The 23,363-nt window shown below is 45.1% G+C and overlaps 1 protein-coding gene across 2 annotated transcripts; it reads right to left on the minus strand.

Annotated features, from left to right (window-relative positions):
* Positions 1 to 127: 127 nt before the first annotated feature.
* Positions 128 to 23,309, minus strand: INTS11 (integrator complex subunit 11). 2 transcript variants are annotated; one of them, XM_081954956.1, is made up of 18 exons: positions 23,193 to 23,309; positions 21,529 to 21,633; positions 19,417 to 19,514; positions 17,688 to 17,761; positions 15,863 to 16,091; positions 14,712 to 14,810; positions 14,047 to 14,081; positions 13,248 to 13,386; positions 12,080 to 12,144; positions 11,521 to 11,710; positions 10,624 to 10,707; positions 8,919 to 9,008; positions 6,879 to 7,041; positions 4,939 to 5,046; positions 3,457 to 3,518; positions 1,593 to 1,735; positions 885 to 1,014; positions 128 to 638 (listed from the first exon to the last, which is right to left on the minus strand). In XM_081954956.1, the coding sequence occupies exons 2-18, from the start codon at positions 21,554 to 21,556 to the stop codon at positions 573 to 575; spliced, it is 1,803 nt and encodes a 600-aa protein (XP_081811082.1). In that variant the 5' UTR covers positions 21,557 to 21,633; positions 23,193 to 23,309; the 3' UTR covers positions 128 to 572. The 2 variants fall into 2 exon arrangements, with proteins under 2 accessions (XP_081811082.1, XP_081811083.1); XM_081954957.1 differs by lacking the exon at positions 23,193 to 23,309 and adding an exon at positions 22,534 to 22,554.
* Positions 23,310 to 23,363: the final 54 nt, after the last annotated feature.

The raw sequence follows: 23,363 nt of genomic DNA on the forward strand, positions 1-23,363 counted from the left end.
ACCCCTGAGTAAGATGCCTTATTCCTTGGTTATGAGGCCTGGTGAGACCCTTTCTAACCTAAGGGCATTTTCTCCCAAGATGCCTGGCGCTTGGAGGTTGACTCTCCATGACTAGGAAGACCAAGAATACCGAAAGTAAATGTCTTTATTAAAACAAGAGAGAGATAGAACACAAGTATTTACACCACTCCTAGGGCTGGTCACATATTTGGGGCAGGGATTTGTCCTGCACGCAGAAGTATCTTCTGTGCCCAAAGTTTGCGTGTCTGGGCACACAGCTCTTCTTGGCACAGGAAAAAATGAAGCCATTTTGTTTGGGGCAGAAACAGGTAGGAACAAAAGTTAAAAGGGGAAAAGAAGGGCATTGTTGAGGCAGACAGAAGGGAAGATGATGGGGGAGAATTGGAGGGGTGGCTAGAGAAGAAAAGATGCTGAGAAGATGGGTAAGATGTTTCCAAACCCCCAACAATGACTAAAACAATGCAATTTTTTTTTCCTTTTCTGTCGACCCACACAACTCGCCCATCTTGGTAGCTCAAAGTCTGTGGTGGAAGCTGGAGGCCCCCCGAGGCTCATCCCGTGATCTGAGGCAGGGCTTTCTTCAAAAGAGATGTGACGTAGCTCCCCATTTCTTCATCCTGCACACAGAGCCCGGATTCAGGGTTTCAATACGTGGCAGTCCTCGGGTTACGACCACCATTTCTTTTCATTTTTTTAAAGTTTTGTTATTTTCATTCTCTTATATATAGTTACAGGTGTACATCCACCTAGTTACTGTTCTTCTTTATCGCTTTTACATATTTGTTTTTCCATAGAAAAAGTTTAAATGTACCCTCCCTCCCCATCGTCTCCTCCTCTCGTAAAATTAAGATTTAAAACCTTACCTGGTACGTCCAGGACACCAGCAAAAGTTTGGTAGCGGGGTCCTCAGACTGCACCGTAACCTGGATCAAGATGGACTCCACCATGATGGAGGTGTCTGAGAGATGCTGGACGGAATAATCCTTCAAGGCGCTGGGGAGAAAACGGCACCCAGCTGAATCCCCCTCCCCGCCTTTTCACAGGGCCTCAAAAGACTGGCCCCACTTCTCACAAACGTTTTATTGCAATCAATTCTTGGATAAGCTTCTCTCCCCAGATAATGCCATCATCGTCGTCGGTTTAATGACCCCCATCATCCCTTGTGGGGTGGAGTCTGGGCAACTGAATGGAGCTATTAGATGTATTATATGTTTACTGGCCGGATGCCTTTCTTGTCACCAGAGCAGAGTTTTTTTCCCTCCAGCAGATACATTCTCATTGTGCCCAGAGAGAAAAATATCTGCCTCTACCTAGGATCGAACTCCCAGCCTCCCGATTGAGGCGAAAGCTCTAGGCCACCACACCGCTCCCCAGACAATGCCACGATACCTGCTTTAATCAAATCCCGTTTGCCTCAAATTTTTAAGTGCATTGAACGCGACATGATATCGAAGCGGGTTTCAGTGGAGGTACCTGTCCATTTTCTCTTTCCAACCAAGCCAAGTTTCTAGTCCTCAAGGTGAGGCAGATTGCGGCTCCCACCAATCCCAGTCCCTACCCCGAGCGCTCACCTTTTCAGATGGTTATAAACGTGCAGGCCGGTTTCGTGCTCCTTGCGGGGGTCTTGAAAGTGGATCCGGCAGGTGAAGCGCAGCTGATGCTCCCCCAGCCCCAATTCCTTCAGGGCTTGCTCGGACGAAACCAAGCGGAAGCTCTGTCCGTAAGCAAAAGAGCAAAGAAAAATACAATCGCAACTCACGTGCGGTAGCATCAAGGGCCAACGGCTGCGTGACCGGAACTCTCCTCTCCTGAGGAAATTAATGGCTGGCAACCACGGACTGCTCCACCCAAGACTTCCTTCTCTGTGAAATCCCTTTCACCCAGACCAGGAGTTGACAACCTTAAACACTCAAAGAGCCACAAAAGTCTTAACCGGAAGGGCCCCCCCTTCAATTCTGGAGCCGTCCGGAAGTCCGGTTCCCCCCACCATAGTCTCCTCCTAATGCGTCATCCTTTTCCATCTACCCGTCCTAACCGAAAGCCCTATCAATTATGGAGCCGACCGACGACAGGGAGCCGCAGCAGAGGGATAAAAGAGCCACATGCAGCTCCAGAGCCGCAGTTTGCTAAGCCTTGACCCAGACACTTGCAGCTCCTCTGTCTGGGGAGGCCACCTCATTCGTCTGGACGTATAATGACCAGAGGACATTTCCCTTGGTTGCTTGTCCAAGGCAAAACTTCATTGGGGGGGGGGGGGGGGCTGAGGTTTGTCTCCTCTGTGCCAGGTGAGGTTGGAGTTAAGAAAACGTACCAGGTATTGGGGGGAGAGGGGGGGGAGCCACACTGATTCGTACTAAGCTCGCTGGGCCGGCACTGCTGGTTCCTCCCAGTTTTGGCGTAATGTATTTACTTTAAAAAAAAAAGACTTTTGGGCCTCTAAATAAATTCTTTTAAGCAATGTCATTTCAAAGCCTTCCTTTCTCGGGTTCAACATCCTCTGAGGCAGGATTGTCCAGTGGTGAGATCTATTTTTTTCCCCTACCAATTCTGTGGGCATGGCTTGGTGGTGGTGGTGGGGTCATGTGACTGAGTGGGCGTGGCTATGTAGTCATGTGATTGGGGGGGTCAAAATACAGAAACTCACTTTAACAATGTCCTGCTAGAGCAGGGGGTTGGACTAGATGACCTCCAGGTGCATTCCAGCCGTGGATTGCTGTGCTCTTTCAAGGTATCCTCTGAAGCTGCGTCTAATGCCAGGTTTGTAGTCCTCCCTCCCTCTCCTTTTTCCATCCCTCCCTCTCTCCCTCTCTTCTTTCTTTCTCCCTCCCCTCCTTTTTCTCCCATCGCTTTCTTTCTTTCTCCCACCCCTCCCTTTTCTTCTCCCATCCCTCCCTCTCTTTCTCCCTTTTTTCTCCCATCCCTCTTTATTTTTCTTTCTTTCTCCCCTCCTTTTTCTCCCATTCCTTTCTTTCTGTCTCCCATCCCTCCCTTTTCTTCTCCCATCCCTCTTTCTTTCTCCCTTTTTTTCCATGCCTCATTTATTTATTTATTCCTTCCTTCCTTCCTTCCTTCCTTCCTTCCTTCCTTCCTTCCTTCCTTCCTTCCTTCCTCTGCACCCCCTCCCACCCCATTTTTGGCCTAGCAGGCCTCAGGGAAGCCTCCTGGGAGCAAAAACGGACCCCATATGCTAAAAAAAAAAAAAAGTAAAAAAAAGTTCCTACCATCGTGCTGATCGTCGAAGCTTTTTTTTTTTTTACTTCGTTAAGCATTTTTTTATTACTGGTTTGGGGGAACACCCCCAACCGGTAGCATCTCCCCCCCCACCCCCCACCCCCGGGAGGGGCTGTCCCACTTCCCTTCCCCTGGGAAAAGGCAAATGGTGAAATGCAAATGGTTTGCCAGACTTATGGAGTTTCCCAAATTCCTTTCACTCACGTTATCCTTGATGATCAGAGTGCCATGCAACAGCTTCGGCTTCTTGGAGGCCGGCGAGGGGCCTAGAGAGAGAGAAGGGGGGGGAAAGCTGAGGAGTCTTTGAGCCCCCTGGATTTCCATCGCCTGCTCCCCAAAGTCCTTCCCCCTTGGAGACTGTAATACATGGTGGCTGTGAGGTCAGTGTCATCTCCAATGCTCACTCCCTGCAACGCAAGTCTCCGAGGTCTCTTTTCCTCCATCTTCACCACCCACCCTGGGGAGGGAGTATTAATCCAACCAGTGTCAAAGTTGAAACCCTTAATGTGCTGCTCAGGTTTCAATCAAACTGCCTGTTTTCAATAAAGGAGAATATTTTGTAGCTGGGGGTTAAAATGACGGGTCCTTGGTGCTCTCTGAGCTTGGCTGTTTTCTTGCGGGCGTCTCATGACCCAACTAGGCAACATCATCAGTCAGGACTTCCCAAACTGCCTGCTGTAGCAACAGCACTTAAGACTTCTATACCGCTTCACAGGGCTTTTACAGGCCTCTCTAAGCGGTTTACAGTATCTTGCTCCCAACAATCTAGGTCCTCATTTTACCGACTTGGTGAGATTTGAACTGCTGGCAGTGGGCAGTAGAATGCAATACTGCATTCCAACTAGAAGGTAGGTAGGTAGGTAGGGAAGGAAGGAAGGGTGGAAAGGAAAGGAAAGAAGGAAGGGAAGGAAGGATGGAAATGAAGAAAGGGAAGGAAGGAAAGGACAGAAGGAAGGATGAAAAGGATGGAAGGAAGGGAAGGAAGGATAGGAAAGATGGAAGGAAGGAAGGAAGGAAGGATGGGAAGGAAGGAAGGGAAGGATGGAAAGGAAGGAAAAGAAGGAAGGAAGGGAAGGATGGGAAGGAAGGAAAAGAAGGAAGGAAGGGAAGGATGGGAAGGAAGGAAGAATGGAAGGGAAGAAAGGATAGGAAGGGAAGGAAGAAAAGAAGAGAAGGAATGAAGAGAAGGATGGAAAGGAAGGAAGGATGGAAAGGAAAGTATGGAAGGAAGGATGGAAATGAAGGAAGGGAAGGATAGAAGGAAGGGAAGGAAGGAAAGAAGAGAAGGAATGAAGAGAAGGATGGGAAGGAAGGAAGGATGGAAAGAAGAGAAGGATAGAAAGGAAGGAAGGATGGAAAGGAAGGGAAGGATCGAAAGGAAGGAAGGGTCATCCTTGAGCCTGGTGAGATTCGAACTGCCAAATTGCAGGCAGCCAGGCAATCAGCAGAATTAGCCTGCAGTACCGCACTCTAACCCCTGCGCCACCCCAGCCTTTCAAGGCAGTTGGATCATCACTCCCGTCGGCCCAACCTATTTGGAAGCACCAAGTTGGGGGGAGGGGGGGGGGGAGACTGCCCAGAGCCAAAAAGGAGGCGGCAGGATGAGCAAGAGCATCAAGGCAACCAAAGACGGCTTTCCTCCCCGTTCTGATATGAATGAGGGTTTATCCCTACCAAGAAACCTACCGACGGCCAGCTCCCTCTTCAGCAGCCCGAGAGAAATATCCACCGGGATGTTAGGATTGGTGAAAACGGAGACCGTTTCCCCGTTGGCGGGCATGTAACACTGCACCCCTGCAAGCAAAGAAAAGCCCAGTTTTGGTTAGCTCCTTTGTTGGGGCTTCTGGCCTAACCTCAATGAGGACCAGAAGAACCACCATCTGAAAAGCCTGGAGAATGACCTGCCTGCTCCTTCATCTGCAGAGCCAAAAGCAGAGATGGCAAACCTTGTCAGCCACCGAGTGTGTGTGCCAGGCGGGTGCATTTGCACCCACTGGAGTGCTGAAAACCCCAAGACCAGCTGGCCAGCACGCACATGCTTGGTTCTTGGCCATTTTTCGGGCCAAAAACGCCCCCCAAACGGTCTGAAAATGCCTGGGTTTTGGCCATTTTTTTGGCCATTTTCCAGTGCTCCGGCGAGCGCGAAGACCAGTACCTCTGCATGCCACCTCTGGCTGCCAGGCCTGCAGCCATCTTTTCTTCTGGATCTTTGGCCTGCCACACTTTCTATTATTCTACTAAACATTTTCTATCGTGGGAAAATGGGAGGAGGGATTGTATGGAGTTAGATGATCTGCAGCCATAACAACATTCTTTCTAGAAAGCCAAGGTCATCCTTTGTCTTTGCACCTCTGCTCCTGACCGGAGCTGGATGGGTGGAACCTGCCAGCGTGGCAGTGGGAGATTGAACCATGGGGTGGACTTGTGGGTGTGGGGTCAAGATCTTGAACTTTCAACTGGGTGGGGAAAACCGGGAAGCTTTCAAATTCGGGTTTTCCCAGATGTGCCAACGTGGCTCTCTTAATAAATTGGAACTTTTGAGCAATCCTTTGATTTACTTTTGGATGCTATTTGGAACCAGGACATCTGGCACGCGTGGCATAGGTTCACCACCACAGTCCTAAAGTCTACAGATGGCTGCAGATCCTAAAATCTGCCCCTGCAGCTGACATCCCCAGGGCCAAGTCAGCAGACAAGACCTAACCAGGCCAGCCTTTTTGCTGGGCCCTGTTAAAGAAGGAAAACCAAGTTCGGGATGCCATAAAACCGACAGCAGAGTTGGACAGTGAGGAGGTTGGGGAGGAAGATGGGCCAGTCCTGGAGTCTGGGGAAGGCTCTGACGAGGGCTCTGTGTCGGAGGCAGAGAGGAGCCAGGGCCATATGCCAGTTATCAGCTGCCTTCGGAGTTGGAGATCAGTGGGGAAAACGAACAGCTGGAGCCTATTCCCAGTGTGCAGAGTGGCCAGACGAAGAGAAGAGCAAAGAAAGGAGGGTCGACTTGGGAGTAAGGCCACAGGTGGACGATGAATGACCCCTCCCATAGGGAATAAAAGAGGAGCGAAAGGGGAGTGGAGCTTGCAGGAGGCCATTCGTTCATTCCTGCATTCTTGCCAAGTATTGCGGTGTCTAAAAGATATTGGCCTGACCACTCTCCAAACCTGATAAAGATTGGCAGTTGTGAACTATCTCGAAAGACTATGGGAGAGGGAAGACTTGGCTGGAGAGGAATTCACTGTCAATTAAATAAAAGGGGTTTATGAGGATGAGGACTCGGCTTCGTGCGTGCTGGGGAAGCCTAGGACAGAACACTTAGGGGTTTGCAGAGTCAGCCTATTGCCCCCCAACAACCTGAGTCCTCATTTTACCAGCCTCAGAAAGATGGACGGCTGAGTCAACCTGGAGCCCGTCAGAAAACCAGCCAATCGCCCCGCTTGCGAACCAGCCCTGGGCTCCCTCTTCCCTCTGAGCCATTCCGTCCTCCTTCTGCGTGAAATCTATTCAAACCTTCTGTGTTTCAAGAAGCCCTTGGCGAACGTCCGGGGGGGGGGGCAGGGGGCAGATAGGCTACCCAATAAACCCCCCCACCCCACCCCACCCAGCATTCCTGCTCAAGATGGGGCACGTACGGAACTCTTGCTCGATTTTCTGCTTGAGAAACTCCATCTTCTTGGCCTCGCCATGGACCAGCAGGACGTTGCAAGGTTCCGCTTGCCGGATCAGCTGCATGATGCCCTTGGCGTCAGCATGGGCACTGAAGGACATGTACTCCACCTGTATCTTCACCTCCAGCTGTAGGGAGCAAGGCAGAGGGGGGCAATATATGTGTGTGTCTGTGTGTTGCATTTGTGCTTGTGACACAATACATATATGTATACATATATATTACAATACAATACAGTACAATAGCAGAGTTGGAAGGGACCTTGGAGGTCTTCTAGTCCAACCCCATGCCTAGGCAGGAAACCCTACACCACTTCAGACAAATGGCTATCCAACATCTTCTTAAAGACTTCCAGTGTTGGGGCATTCACAACTTCCGGAGGCAACTTCTGTCCCACTGATTCATTGTTCTCACTGTCAGGAAATTCCTCCTCAGTTCTAAGTTGCTTCTCTCCTTGATTAGTTTCCACCCATTGCTTCTTGTCCTACCCTCAGGTGCTTTGGAGAATAGCTTGACTCCCTCTTCTTTGTGGCAACCCCTGAGATATTGGAAGACTGCTATCATGTCTCCCCTAGTCCTTCTTTTCATTCAACTAGACTTACCCAGTTCCTGCAACCGTTCTTCATATGTTTTAGCCTCCAGTCCCCTAATCCTCTTTGTTGCTCTTCTCTGCACTCTTTCTAGAGTCTCAACCTCTTTTTTACATCGTGGCGACCAAAACTGAGTGCCGTATTCCAAGTGTGGCCTTACCAAGGCCTTATAAAGTGGCATTAACCCTTCACGTGATCTTGATTCTCTCCCTCTGTTGATGCAGCCTAGAACTGGGTTGGCTTTTTTGGCAGCTGCTGCACACGGCTGGCTCCTATTTAAACGGTTGTTCACTAGGACAACATACATACATACATACGCTTGTGTGTGCCTGAGGTTGGGCAAGGCCAACTCTATTTTTGTGCAATTTAGGATGTTTTCCTACTTTTAAAAAAATCACCCTGTACGTAGCAAGTTAGGCAGGAGTGCAGAACTGTGCTGAGAGTCTTTGTTACACAGCTAAGAGATCTTCAACACTTTTTTTCCCCATTTTAAACAATGGTGAAATACCGGTTCTGTGGGCGTGGCTTGGGGGGCTCATGTGACTGGGTGGGCGTGGCTATGTAGACATGTAACTAGGGGATCAAAAGACAGAAACTCCCTTTAACAATGACCTGCTGGAGCAGGGTTGGACTAGATGACCTCCAGGTGCCTTCCAGCCCTAGATGACGCTCTGAAGCTGCGTCTACTGCCAGGTTTGTAGTCCTTTCTTCTTCTCCTTTTCCCCTCCCTCCCTCCCTTTCTCTTTCTTTCTCCCTTCCTTCCTTCCTTCTTTCTTTCTGTATTTATTCATTTATTTATTTCCTGACTGGCTGATTGAGTTCTTCTTTCTTTTCCTTCCTTCCTTCCTTCCTTCCTTCCTTCCTTCCTTCCTTCCTTCCTTCCTTCCTTCCTTCTGTATTTATTCATTTATTTATTTCCTGACTGGCCGTCTGTTTTCTTTCTTTCTATCTTTCTTTCATAGCGTTTTTCCCCCCCCCCCAATCCCGTTTTTGGCCTAGCAGGTTTCAGCCCCCCCCCCCTGCATTTCCGCAGAACCTGTAGTAAAAAAAAAATGCTTAAAAAGTTTTTTTTTTAAAGTTCCGAAGATCAACTGTGCGATCGAACAGATTTTTTAAAAAACTTTTTTTAGTATTTTTTACTACCGGTTCTGCGAACCAATAGCATTTTTTACTACCAGTTCGGGCGAACCGGCCTGAACCAGTAAGCATTTCGCTCCTGATTTTAGATTGTAGTTTTGCACCTAACCCCATCTCTCTTCACGAATATTTCATCGGTGATAATAAAGTAAGGTAGTACCGATTGCGATCCATCTCCTTTTTTAAAAAATACATAACTGTCCCAGTTTTTTAAAAAACAGAGATGCTTAACAGCACACACACGCACACACCACCCTCTCCCAGATGCTTCAACTCACAATTTGTCTTCCTTCCATTTCTAGCTTCCGTTGCCCGCCCAAAATTTTGTGGCCCACCGTTCCTTGGACACAATACCCCGGCATGATGACCTGGGAAGAAAAGCCAGAAGGAAATTAGAGCAGGCCATTTAATGACTCTGGGCAGACAAATAAATAGCAGCTAACTCTCCCCACACACAGGTAACAAGTGGACTTTCCAGGCAACTGAGCGCAAATTCACTTTCACACACAGAGTTAATAAGGCAGCTGATTTTTGGAGAACACAACACACAGACTATTTGACTGGTTAATCCTTTTCCTAACCCACTGCTATGGTGGGGGATCGCAAGACAGCTCCTTGTAAAATCTGGATAGATAGATGATAGATAGATAGATAGATAGATAGATAGATAGATAGATAGATAGATAGATAGATAGATAGATAGATAGATAGATAGATAGATAGATAGATAGATGATAGATAGATAGATGATAGATAGATAGATAGATAGATAGATGATAGATAGATAGATGATAGATAGAATAGATAGATAAGAGGGATGATAGGTAGGTAGGTAGGTAGGTAGATAATGATAGATAGATAAGATGGAAGATAGATAGATATAATGATAGATAGATAGATAGATAGATAGATAGATAGATAGATAGATAGATGATAGATAGACAGACAGACAGACAGACAGACAGACAGACAGATAGATAGATAGAATAGATAAGAGGGATGATAGGTAGGTAGGTAGGTAGGTAGGTAGGTAGATAATGATAGATAGATAAGATGGAAGATAGATAGATATAATGATAGATAAGATGGATGATAGATAGATAGATAGATAGATAGATAGATAGATAGATAGATAGATAGATGATAGATAGATAGATAGATGATAGATAGAGATAGATAGATAGATAGATAGATAGATAGATAGATAGATAGATAGATAGATAGACAGACATAGATAGATAGATAGATAGATAGGTAGATAGATACATATATAGATAGATGATAGATAGATAGATAGATAGATAGAATAGATAAGAGGGATGATAGGTAGTTAGGTAGGTAGATAATGATAGATAAGATGGAAGATAGATAGATATAATGATAGATAAGATGATAGATGATAGATAGATAGATAGATATAGATAGACAGACAGACAGACAGACAGACAGACAGAGATAGGGATTGATGAATGGATAGATATAGCTATAAGGTCAGCCAATGAAGAGGCATAACAACTAAGTCAGCCAATGGAAGCTTAAACAGATCTGAATCTGTGCAGAGAATTGAAACAGAAACTTAAGCAGTTTTCTGCTCTGAGAAGTAAACTAGCAGTCAATCTGCGCTTGTCTTCTGAAATGAAACCAACTGCTCGTGTTTGCCTGTTAACTCTCCTGCTTTGTGTATACTTGGAAGAACCAGCTGTTGGCATTGTACATTTATTCACCTATTCTTATATATATGAAGAAGTTAATGAATCCAGCTGCATCAGTGCTTTCTGGATTTGAATTTACGCAACAACCTCTGACATACAGATCTGATTGACAGCCTGTTTTTAAACAACCCAAGGACCCAGGAAGTTCAAAAGATACTTTTAGCCTTTCTGATACGAAGGCCTAAAAAACGCAAGCCAATATTAGCAGACAACCTCAACAATTTGTTGCGCAATTCATTTCTTAATGGTGGACTTGCCGCCTTTCTCCTACCATGTTCTTCTCGTTGCCAGCCCATTTCTTGAAGATATGGAGCGACTGGCCTGCGTGAAGCATCCCTGGTGTAGCAAACACCACCTAGTTGGAGGGGGGGAGGGGTGAAGGGAAGAATTTACATCAATTTATCCAAGACTAAATCAGAATCCATCATGGTTCCTCCCTTCTTGCCCACCCAAGTGTAGAACAACCCACCACGGCCAATTTGCTTTGTGGACAATTTTCCACGGAACAAGAGTTACATTAATAGCAAAGAAATGGTGGAACGTAATGATTAAAGGACGCCAAAGGAGGAACAAAATGAAACGTGAATGGCAAAAAAATGAAAATGTTTTGAAAATTATTTTGAATTGTTGAATTGTTCAGTGGCAAGTTGTCCCTTGGCAAATTGATCAGGGCTAACCTGGCAAACTGGGTGCAGTGAGTGGGCTATGGCGAGGTAAAGGTTCCCCTCGCACATATGTGCTAGTCGTCCCCAACTCTAGGGGGCGGTGCTCATCTCCGTTTCAAAGCCCAAGAGCCAGCACTGTCTGAAGACGTCTCCGTGGTCATGTGGCCGGCAGGACTCAACTCCCGAAGCTGCACGGAGCGCTGTTCCCTTCCCACCAAAAGTGGTTCCTATTTGTCTACTTGCATTTTTCACGTGCTTTTGAACTGCTAGGTTGGCAGAAGCTGGGACAAGTCACGGGAGCTCACTCCGTTATGCGCTCGGGATTCGAACCGCCAAACTGCCGACCTTTCTGATTGACAAGCTCAGCATCTCAGCCACTGAGTCAGCCATGGCAAAACAGCCATGGTGAATTGGCTGTGGCAAATTGTCCCATTCCGGCCCATCCCTTTTACACAAGCATGCCGTGGTTTGAAGTGCCAACCCCCAACCCTCTGGCTTCCTACCATGGGCCCAGGGTTGTCAACGTAGGTCCTCTCAAAAGCTTTGATGTGCTTGAACTCAAACATGTTCCTCTGGACGAAGGTTTTCCGGATCTTCTGATTGGTCCACGTGATGAAGAGCTTGTAGTAGTGGTTTGCCTTCTCCGTCAGCCCCGTTGAGAAGTAGATGGGCGCCTTCAAATTCATGCGCTCCCTCGGGTGGGAAAAAGAGTGGGGGGGATCAAGAGTGTGACCCTCGCACTTCAAGGCAGGGCAAACGAGAGAACTCTGCCTCCGTTTCCTTGCTTGGCCCGACTCCCATGCCATGTTCTGCGCCACTGGTGAAGTTGCAGGCACAGCTGGTTCATCCCTTAACTCAGTTTGAAATGGGATAAAGGAGGGGAGGGTTTAAAGCGTGGCTGGCTGAGGAATTCTGGGAATTCACAAGCTGCCAAGGTTTGAGACCCTTGCGACCAGCCGATCACAGCGCTTGGGAGTAAAGGTCCCCGCAAGCAGCATGGGTTTGCTTTCAGCAAGGGGAGACTAAGGATTTTAAGGCAAAGGACCAAGGATTGCGGCTTACCAGAAGGTTTCCAGCAAAATGCAAAGTTCTTGAGCCCGGCCCAGAGCAAAGACTGGGATCAGGACCTGTAGGCAGGGAGGGAAAGAAAGAAAAGAAAGAAAGAAAGAAAGAAAGAAAGAAAGAAAGAAAGAAAGAAAGAAAGAAAGAAAGAAAGAAAGAAAGAAGGAAGGAAGGAAGGAAGGAAGGAAGGAAGGAAGGAAGGAAGGAAGGAAGGAAGGAAGGAAGGAAGAAGAAAGAAGGAAGGAAGGAAGGAAGAAAGAAAGAAGAAAGGAAGGAAGGAAGGGAAGGAAAGAAAGAAAGAAAGAAAGAAAGGGAAGGAAAGAGAGAGAGAGAAACAAAGAAAGAGAGAGAAAGAGAGAGAAAGAAAAGAGAAAGAAAGGGAGGAAAGAAAGAAAAAAGGAAAAGAAGGAGGGGAGGGAAGGAAGGGAAGGATGGAAGGAGAGAAAAAAAGAAGGAAAGGAAGGAAGGAAGAAAAAGAAGAAAGGAAGGAGAGAGAGAAAAAGGAAGAAGGGAGGGAAGGAAGGAGATGGAAGGAAGGAGAGAAAGAAAAAGAAGGAAAGAAAGAAGGAAGGAGGGAAGGAAGGGGAGGAAAGGAGGGAGGAGAGAGAGAGAAAAGAAAGGAACAAGGAAAGAAAGAAGGAAAGAAAAAAGAAGGAAAGACAGGAGGGAAGGAAGAAAGGAGAGAGAGAAAAAGAAAGGAAGGAAGAAAGAAAAGAAAGAAGGAAAAGAAGAGGAGGGAGGAGACAGAAAGAAGGAAGAATGGAAAGAAATAAAGGGGGAAAAAACAAGCATTAATTTCAGATGGAAAACTGCAGTCCACCATCATCCCCGCTAAGAGTGGTGGAGATGCAAGGTGAGACAAAGATGTTAGGTTTGGTCTGCCCTATGCCAGCGTGCCAATCCCTCAGCCCTCCCGAGTGCCCAGAGGCAGCAAAAGCAGTTGTGAATCCCCCCCGCCCCAGTTTCTGTCTGATGCCACCATCTCAGTCATCATCTGAGGCTGGTTCCTTGTTCCTCTCTCTTCTCCAAACTGCTGCGAGGCAAGGCAGGTGGGCCCCACATCCCCCAGCGAGCCAGCCTCAGGCACTCTGCCCACAATGGAGCTCTCCCCCTTGCAGACGGTCCCGTCTTTGGCTCAGTCCCGTGCGCAGCCTCTGGCGTCACCTACCTTCCCTCCGCGTTCGATGGTCTCGTGCACCTTCTTCAAGAAATCTCTCTCTCTGCAGCGTTTGGAGTCCCTGATGGTGGTGGCGTAGGTGGACTCAGAAATTAGAAGGTCGGGGCGGCATTTGTCAATCCAAGCAGCCCTGAAAAAGCAAAGCACGGAAGAAGATTTCAACGCCAAAAGATGCCACTTGCTGGATTCCTTTTCCCCCTCTCTCTCTTAAAAAAAACCAAAACCATCACCCTCTGCCAACTTGGGAATGTTATCAAATGCAACATTTTAAAAGACACTGAATTATGGACTTAAACATTTTCTTTTATTAGGTACAAAGGTTCCCCTCGCCCATATGTGCCAGTCGTTCCCGACTCTAGGGGGCGGTGCTCATCTCCGTTTCAAAGCCGAAGAGGCAGCGCTGTCCGAAGACGTCTCCGTAGTCATGTGGCCGGCATGACTCAACACCCAAAGCCGCACGGATCGCCGTTCCCTTCCCACCAAAGGTGGTTCCTATTTGTCTACTTGCATTTTTCCGTGCTTTCGAACTGCTAGGTTGGCAGAAGCCGGGAGAAGTCACGGGAGCTCCCTCTGTTACGCGGCGCTCGGGATTTGAATTGTCGACCTTTCTGATCAACAAGCTCAGGGCCTTAGCCACTGAGCCACCGTGTCCCTCTACGCCTACTATTCCCAGATGGTCTCCCATCCAAGTACTAACCAGGCCTGACCCTACTTAGCTTTCGAGATCAAAATAAGTGGAATTAAATCAGTTATCCATATCAATTCCTCCCACTGAATCCAAAGCGCTTACCCCAAGTGCCTGTCCGGTGTCATGTTATAGTCACCCTAATAAAGAGAAGGAAATTAAAAACAATATTTTACTCATTCCATTTTACATCCTCTTCTTTTCAGATCAAAGTGTACAGGCTGGGAACAGCACAAATACCAAAGATAAAAAAAAATCAACAACTTAAAACGAACGTTAAAAAAAAAAACCCAACAGACTAACATTTAAAACTCTAACCAAAGAGGTGTGTTTTAACCAATCTTCTAAAGAGTCTATAAACAAATGCAACACTGCAGGAAATCAGGGAACGAGAACAGGGGGTGACTTGGGAGAAAAGCCACGGGTGGACGGTGAACGGCCCCTCCCAGAGGGAATAAAAGAGGAGCAAAAGGGGAGTGGAGTTTGCAGGAGACCATTAGTTCGCTTAATTGGTTCCTGACTCTCCGAGACTCCTTGCCAAGTTTTGCAGATATGAGCCTGGCAGCTCTCCAAGCCAGATAAGGTCTGTGACCGTAAATCCTCCTTTGAAAGACTTTGCTGGATGGGAATGAGCAGAATTCACAGTCAATTAATAAAAGGAGTTTTTGTAGGGACCAGGAGTTTGCTTCATACACTCGGGAAGCCTCGGTCAGAACAACAAGGACCTCACATAAAACTGAATTTAGGTTGAAAGGGACCAAGTCACTTACAGTATAAACCACTGATTCACAACCAACTTTAATCTGGAACATCGCAGCCCCAAGGACGTGGCCAGCATAATAGGCCTTAATCTCCAACTCACTGTCCACCTAAAAACAGAGATTGTTTTTAAAACAGTGACCATAAAGAGATTGAAAAACCAGTAGTAACAAACCAGCGTTTTGTGAAGGCTGCGTAACAATTTTTTGAAGATTATTTTTCCAGTGTGAGGATCTCCCAAATTCAGTCAAGAGCCTGAAAAACCTGATCAGACTTAACCAGTTACTAAACCAGGCAATAAAGAGTCATCCCAACTGTTTTTTCAATAGCAAATTTGGCCAGTTTGCCATCATTGTGTGAATAAGTGTCCGGTGTAAGCCACGAAATCCAAATTGTGTGCCTTATGCGGTGTGTCATTTGTGCCATGTTGTGATCCAGGGTGTGTCATTTCCTGCTCCTCCAGAAACATGAGGATTTACAATAGACATTTATACCACAAACGCTCTTTCTTTTAGTTCACTTATAGTCAGAATTTGGCTCTTTCCTTCCAAGTATGGGGTGTTAGATCTGTCTTTCTTGACCAACTGCCCCATTCCTTGGTCTAAACAGATCTAAGGTCGAGTGGATCCAAGCTTGGATGATCCCAGAGTAAATGCAGCTACAAATATGACTTTTAAGGTACCGGTAAAGGTTCCCCTCGCCCATATGCGGTAGTCGTTCCCGACTCTAGGGGGCGGTGCCCATCTCCGTTTCAAAGCCGAAGAGCCAGCACTGTCCGAAGACGTCTCCGTGGTCTTGTGGCCAGCATGACTCAACTCCCGAAGCCGCATGGAACGCTGTTCCCTTCCCACCAAAGGTGGTTCCTATTTTTCTACTTGCATTTTTTTACGTGCTTTCGAACTGCTAGGTTGGCAGAAGCTGGGACAAGGAACGGGAGCTCACTCCGTTATGCGGCGCTAGGGATTCGAACTACCGAACTGCCAACCTTTCTGATCGACATGACTTTTACCTTTGTTCATATATGCAGGGTGAGTGGGGTATCCAGACCCTTTCCCAACTTGGGCAGAAATCCCTCTACCATGTTCTGGTGGAGGGATTTGGAATGTTGTGGAATGTTCTGGAAATCTGAGCTAGGTGGTCCAAAGATTCCCCTCCCCCTTACCTGCACAGTCTGATGAAGGTGCACAGCCACCACTTTCTTCATGCAGTCTTTGATCATCTGGGAGGTGAAGAAGTTCGTCTCCCCTTTCTTGTCCACGGTGATTTTCCGGAAATCCTCCAGGAGAATGGGGCAAATGGCTTTTGTTGGGTGGGTCATGTAAATCGGCCCATCGTAGCCGACCATCTCGCTGAAGTAGGGCAGGGCCCCGCAGTGATCCAGGTGGAAGTGGCTGGGAAGGACAGGAATCCAAGACGGGCTTTTACAACAGACTCAAATCGGGGAGTTTCAGTTCAACTCCACTTTGGTTTTGGATCTAGATCCTTCTATACATCAAGGTTCAGAACTGATCTATGGCTTTCTGAATAAGACAGGATCATAGCATTCGACGAACCTTCAAACTTTTAGGCTCTATTATATCTCCAGACCTAAAATGGACCCCTAACATCAAAACGGCATCAAAAAAGCACAGCAAAGAATGTTCTTTCTGCGCCAACTCAGGAAGCTCAAACTGCCCAGAGAGCTGCTGATTCTGTTCTACAGAGGAATGACGGAGTCTCTCCTCTGCACCTCCATAACTGCCTGGTTTGGCTCTGCAACCCAACAAGACAGACACGGACTTCAGAGGAGAATCAGATCTGCAGAAAAAACAATGGCTGCCAACCTGCCTTCCATCGAGGGCCTGGACACTGCACGAGTCAAAAAGAGGTCTGTGAAATTATCTACAGACCCCTCGCATCCTGGACATAAATTGTTTCACCTCCTACCCTCAAAACGACACTTTAGGGCACTACACACCAGAACAACTAGACACAAGGAGAGTTTTTTCCCCGCATGCCATCACTCTGCTAAACAAATCATTCCCACAACACTGTCAAACTATTCACTAAGGCTGCATTGCTATTACTATTTGTCTTCTCATCGTTCCTATCCCCCATCTCCTCCCACTTATGACTGCAGGATTATAACTTTGTGGCTTGGATCCTTACTCTTTATATTGATATTGTTTCCTGATTGCTTATTTGTACCCTATGATTGTCACTAAGTGTTGTATCTTATGATTCTGGATGAATGTATTCTATTTTATTCTCCTTATGTACATCGAGAGCCTATGCACCAAAGACAAATTCCTTGTGTGTCCAATCACACTTGGCCAATAAAAGAATTCTATTCTATTCTATTCTATTCCATATTCTATTCTATTGTCTATTCTATTGTCTGACTTCTATTCTATTCTGTCTATGCTATATTCTATTCTATTCTATATTCTATTCTATTCTTTTCAAACGAACGGAATTACAGCAGAGATTTTCACTAATTGTTAATTCACTTTCTGAGCACTGTAAGAATAAAAGAACCTTTTTACAGACTGATACAGCAAATGAAATGAATATATTCTTGTTTTTTTAAAAAAAAACTGCCCCCCCCAAATGTCAATCAAAAACATAAGCCACTTCAAACAACCATCTTCCTGCAAACTTTCCAACCCACAAAATACTATAAATTAAAATCTCTGAAAAATTCAGCAAGGGACAAGAACTGGAAAGGCACAGCGGGAAAACCTGTACGAAGGTTACAAGAATTCCAGAGGTTTTTAAGGTTGTTGTTGTTATTATTGTTGTTGTTGTTGTTGTTATTAACACCAAGATCTCACTGACATCTGCAAACATGAGACTGGGAAATAAATAAATAAATTGACGAAGTCCAACAGTGCAGTCCAACCTGTTCTGCAGCCTCTCAGGCAGCACAGGTCAACTTAGTTCATAGGTAGTAAAAGGGCGGTAAGGTTTTCTTTTCACCTGCTAAAACACAAGGCAGGTGCGCTCACCTAATGATGACACAGTCCAGGAAGTCAGTCAGCCTTCCGTTCTGAGTGATGTAGGAAAAATCAGGAAACCGCCTCTAGAAGACACAAAGGAGGGCAGCATGTCAGGACTTTTTCTCCCTCTAGCTCTCTGCTTCCCACAGATCTCAGGCTGCCTGGACCATTTTGAGCCAGAGATTGCAGGAGGATGAGTATTCAGACCCCCCATTCACAAGATGAAACACAGCATGACCTTCTTCCATTGGCCTAGCCTTGAGTGACTAAAAACCCAATTGGAACAGGCTCCAATTATTTTGACAGGGAAACCGCCATTCAGAAAGTCGTTTGGGGTTAGGGTTAGTGGGGCTAACCCCAGTTAGCGGGGAATAGGGATTGTTCAGAGATGCATATTGTAAGATAGGGTCTTATTTTCTTTTAACCCTCAAATTAAGCGCTTGGCCTTATTTTCGGGGAGGCCTTATTATTTTTGAGGTGCAGGAGGCGGCGAGCGTGGTCACCTCATGGCTGCTGCCGTGTTGCAATATTTTCAGGGAGGGCTTATTTTCGGGGGAGAGCTAATTTTAGCGCATGCATTCAACAGCCCAACTGAGCTTATTATCAGGGGAGGTCTTATTTTCAGGGAAACAGGGTAGATTGGCATTGAAAATAAAAGAGATACAGAGTACTATTCAACGTGGAACAGGTTTTATCAAGGGTTAGAGACAAAAGGCCGAAGTTAGATGAAGAAAGATTTATATGTGTATGTAAAACATGAATGTTGTCTATAATTATAAGCATGTTAGTACAATTCATATGATCATCAATAAGTAAATATAATCATAAATATTGTTATAATTATTATGTGTGTTATTGTTATCGCTACTAGTATATCGGTTATTTCCTTTTCTTGTATAACAAAATGCCTGGACAATACACTGTCCTCAAAATATTTATATATACCGTATTTTTCGGAGTATAAGATGCAACTTTCCCCCACCCACCCACCCAGAAAAAGAGGGTGAAAATCTGGGTGCATCTTATACAAAACCCCGCCCCCTTTGCAAAAATGGACATGCAGAGGTTTTGGGGGGCCGGCAAAGTGCTCCTGGGGGCTGGGGACGGCAGAAATGAGCAAAAAATTGGCCAATTTTGTTCAGTTTTGCCCCGCCCCAACCCCCAGGAGCACTCTACAAGCCTCCCAAAGCCACTGTATGCCCCCCTCTTTGTTTACAAAAAAAGCCAATTTTTGCAAAATAACGGCCCATTTTTTGCTTGTTTTTGCCCCCTCCCCGCCAGCCCCCAAGAGCACTCTACAAGCCTCCCAAACCTCTGCATGCCCTTTTTTCTTTTTTTGCAAAAAAACGAGGCGTTCAGAGGGTTTGGGAGGCCTGCAGAGCGCAAAAACTTTTTTTTAAATTTACCTTTTCAAAATCATGGTGCGTTTTATACTCCGGTGCATCTTATAGTCCGAAAAATACGGTAAATGAAAAAACTTGACTGCAAAAAAAAAAAAGTAGTTTGGGGGGGGGGGATTTTGCCCCTCTCACAACTTTAAGAAGGAAAACCCACAAACTATAGACCTAGAGGGACTACAAAATCCATCTTCCCACAGCCTTTTACTCGGATGGCTGAAGTTCACGGAAGATGGAGCTCAGCCTTTCTATGCTCCAACATTGAACCTTCCATGGAGATTTTTGGCGTGATCCCCGGCCAGATCAATTGGGGCGCCACGCCATGCGCCAATCCCACTTACGTCATCATTAAACCCCATGTGCATCCCGCAATCCAGCATAACGTTCTTCCCTGCAATGGACACAAGGATGCAGCTGCGACCCACATCCTGGCCAGCTCCTGAAAAAAGCAAGAGAGAAAGAGAGAGAAAAAACAGACAAGCAAATGGATTGAATTAAAAAAAAAATGAAGGCATTTATTGACAGTCTCATTGGCATCTCTCACATTTGCATTTAATGCTGGTGACCCCAGTGTAGAAGGTTAGCGCCTACCCCTCTTAAAAGAATGAAATGTTTTAGGAAATATTAAAAAGGCAGAATATTATATTTTCCCTAAAAGAGAAATGGAAACTCAGGTATTTGGTGCCCATTGAGAAGGACTGGACCAGCCTATCTTCAAAACAAAAAACCTTCACCTCCAGGGTGATGGGATTAAGACTTGACCCTCCAGGACATAACAGGTGTCAACTCCCAGTGTTGTCATGGTGAGAGAAGGAGGGGAAGTGCATTGCACACATACTGTCGACTGGAGTTGGATCTCAGATCTGCAGCAGGCTTGGGAGGGGTGCACCTCATAGGGAAATGTGATTTATGACACAGACTGAGGGGAGGGAAGGAACAGGGGTAAAGTTCAGCTATAAATCAAACAAAGCATAGACTTGACTGCGAACAGATCCTGCCTATGATGCTCCTAATAAATGCCTAGTTTTGTATTGGAAATTGACTTGTTACTCATGAATCAATTAGGGCATTTTTAGGAAACCTTACAATAGGATTATCTAGCAGCAGAGCTCACCATATGGCACAACTACCTGGGAACATTACATCACCAGGTTTGGTTGAAACATTGCAAGTTTCAACCAAACCTGGGAGCTCAGATAAAGTTAGCTATGACCCCTGCATAGCCCCATGAGAGTCTGACAGCAACCACTAGAATACATGCCCTTGCCACAGGAACAGGAAGCTTAAGGGCAAAATCCCAAGAGAGGATATAAATAACCCTCACTCACTCCATGTGGTCAGCTGCCCAGGAGTTCAAACCCACGTAGTCCTGTCCATCATCTATAAACCATCTTTCCAATCAGCCTCCATGTTTCCAGTGTCTTTCTCCCCGCTTGGAACTGAACCAGATAGGTATTTCTTCCAACACAAGCCAGGAATTCCACAGAAAAACTGATAAGAGGATTACTGGATGACTCTTTTCCCTTCACTTTTTTTTTTTAATTCAACCTGTCAAACTTGCCAAACTTCCACGCAGGGAACTCCTATTTCAGCACCTCCAAATACAGCATAGAAATACGTATTTGGATCAGTCCAGAGCCAGGGATTCAAACAAGCCACTGTGTTGTTTATTTAATCTTCTGATACTTCTCTAGGCAGCCTTTCCACGGTGCTTAACTCAGGCACTGCAATCCTCCACCTTGCCCAAGGTAAGGTGTCGGAGGGATTTGCGGTGTCAGATTTCCCCACTTCCCCCCCTCCCCATGTTTTATTTATTTTATTTACATAACATTCAATTCCCATCCAGCAGTGTGTGATCGGGGTACAGTTATTTTAAACGATCCTAATCCACATATTTGTTGTAGTATTCATCACAATAATATTGATAATAGAATATAATAATACTTAACATCTTCTTTAACAACTCTCCACGTTAATATTTTCCTGTTTTTATGTCTCCTCCTTTCTGACTTCTGTTTCTGTTGTCTAGCCATTGGTAAAATACATCCCACATCAAAAAATATTCAGTTTCTTCTTTATCCTTAATGTTGAGTGTTAATCTATCCATTTCTGCACATTCTAATATTTTCTTTAACTACATTCTCACCTGATGGAATCTCATCGTTTTTCCACTGCTGTGCACATACAATTCTGGTTGCGGTTAGTATATGTAAAACTATATATATAGTCTTTTTATCATATTTTTCCAGTATAATGCCCAACAAAGATATCTCTGATTTCAAATCTATGTTCTGCTTTATCGTTTTTTCCAACCAAGTATGTATTTTCATCCATTTTTTTTTAAAGCTTTTGGGCATGTCCATCACATTTCCCCACTTTTGAAAGATACTCAGGGCAGAGTCATCTGGTTCAGATTCCCATTTTTTTAATGACCCCCCCCAAAAGAAAATTACCTAGGGGAGTAACTTTTATTTCAGGCATCCCGGAAGGAAGGTGGCTTGCTAAAGCTCTGCAGCGATCACCATCTCGGCATTACTGGCAAGCTTGTCCAAAGTTTCCTAGAGAGAAGAGAAAGACGGTGCTGAGCCACGGAAACAAGGGGGGAAATGAAAACTTTATTCTTTAACAAGGTGGGTTTGATTTAAATCAAGTCGATTTAAAACACGGTTTAAATCATGATTTCAATCACTAGTAAAAAGGCTTGATTTTAAATCAGCTCGGTTAATTTAAATCATGATTTCAATCACTAGTAAAAAGGATTGATTTTAAATCAACTCAATTGAAATCATAATTTTTAAAAAGCAACTGTCCTCTCTGTCTCCTCCTCTGACCCACTGTTGACTCACGGACAGTCCCAATATTGCAGAATAGGCAACACAGCCTCCTGCTCCATAACTAAACTCAGTTTCATGCTGAATAAACTAAATTATGGAATATAGAAGAGAGTTGGAAGGGACCTTGGAGGTCTTCTAGTCCAACCCCCTGCTTAGGCAGGAAACCCTCTACCGTTTCAAACAAAGGGTCATCCAACATCATCTTAAAATCGTCCAGTGTTGGAGCATTTGCAACTTCTGGATTATGAACGATGATTATGAATGCACCTTAAATGTAAAACTATCTTTAGGTAGATTTTTTTTTTACTCCAAAAGCATTTTATTGAAATTAATTTGATAAAAATATTTTTTAAAAATCCGATTTTTTAAAAAAAACATCGATTTTTATCCACCCTGCTTTCTAATAAAGGCCAGAGAGGCCAAGGACCCATGCTCCACGTCTGGACTACAGTTCCCATCGCCCCCCGGGGTTGCATGGCCATGCAGGCGGACGCAGGTCCTAAAAAGTGGGGGGAGAGGGGAGACCCCCATTGTTCAACACCTGCCCCAAGCAGCCCGGGGATGATGGGAGCTGTGGTCCAACCTGAAAAAAGGTCTTTGCAACCACCTTTCCCCGGTACTCGCCTGACTCCGAGGCCCATCGCGCGCAAGGGAGCCCCCCCCACCAAAACACCCTGGAGTGCCGCGCGTGCGCAACAGGGCCTCCTTTGGTATATAATAGATAAACGAAAAGTGTAGATTGCCCCACGGAGCCTTTTCTTCCGGGTACAAAATGAAAAAAAAAGAGCAGCAAAGAGATGGAATAGAATAGAATATAGAAATAGAATAGAACGCAGAATAGAATAGAATAGAATAGAAAATAGGAATAGAATAGAAAATAGAATAGCATAGAATAGAAAATAGAATATAAAATAGCATAAAATAGCATAGAATAGAATATAAAATAGAATAAAATAGCATAGAATGTAAAATAGAATAGAACAGAATGCAGAATAGAATGCAGAATAGAAAACAGGAATAGAATAGCATAGAATAGAAAATAGAATATAAAATAGCATAAAATAGCATAGAATAGAATAGAAAATAGAATATAAAATAGCATAAAATAGCATAGAATAGAATATAAAATAGAATATAAAATAGCATAAAATAGCATAGAATAGAATATAAAATAGAATAAAACAGTATAGAATATAAAATAGAATAGAATGCAGAACAGAAAATAGGAATACAATAGAAATAGAATACAAAGAGAATATATACAATAGATGGCTTCACTCTAGCTCTTCCCAGATAATTCATTATTCAACCCTAAAACTCCAGTCATAAAACTGAAGTCAAACGAATAATAATCCAAGAAGAGGCCAATCTATTTTATTTTAAAAATTAATTATTAATTTCTAAGAAAAGAGCCCGCTGAAGAGGCTGCGCGTGCGTGCCGCAGACCCGCCTTC

This window comes from Natrix helvetica, assembly GCF_964273705.1.
Source record: "Natrix helvetica genome assembly, chromosome: 5".
In the NCBI taxonomy this organism is placed as follows: Eukaryota; Metazoa; Chordata; class Lepidosauria; order Squamata; family Natricidae; genus Natrix; species Natrix helvetica.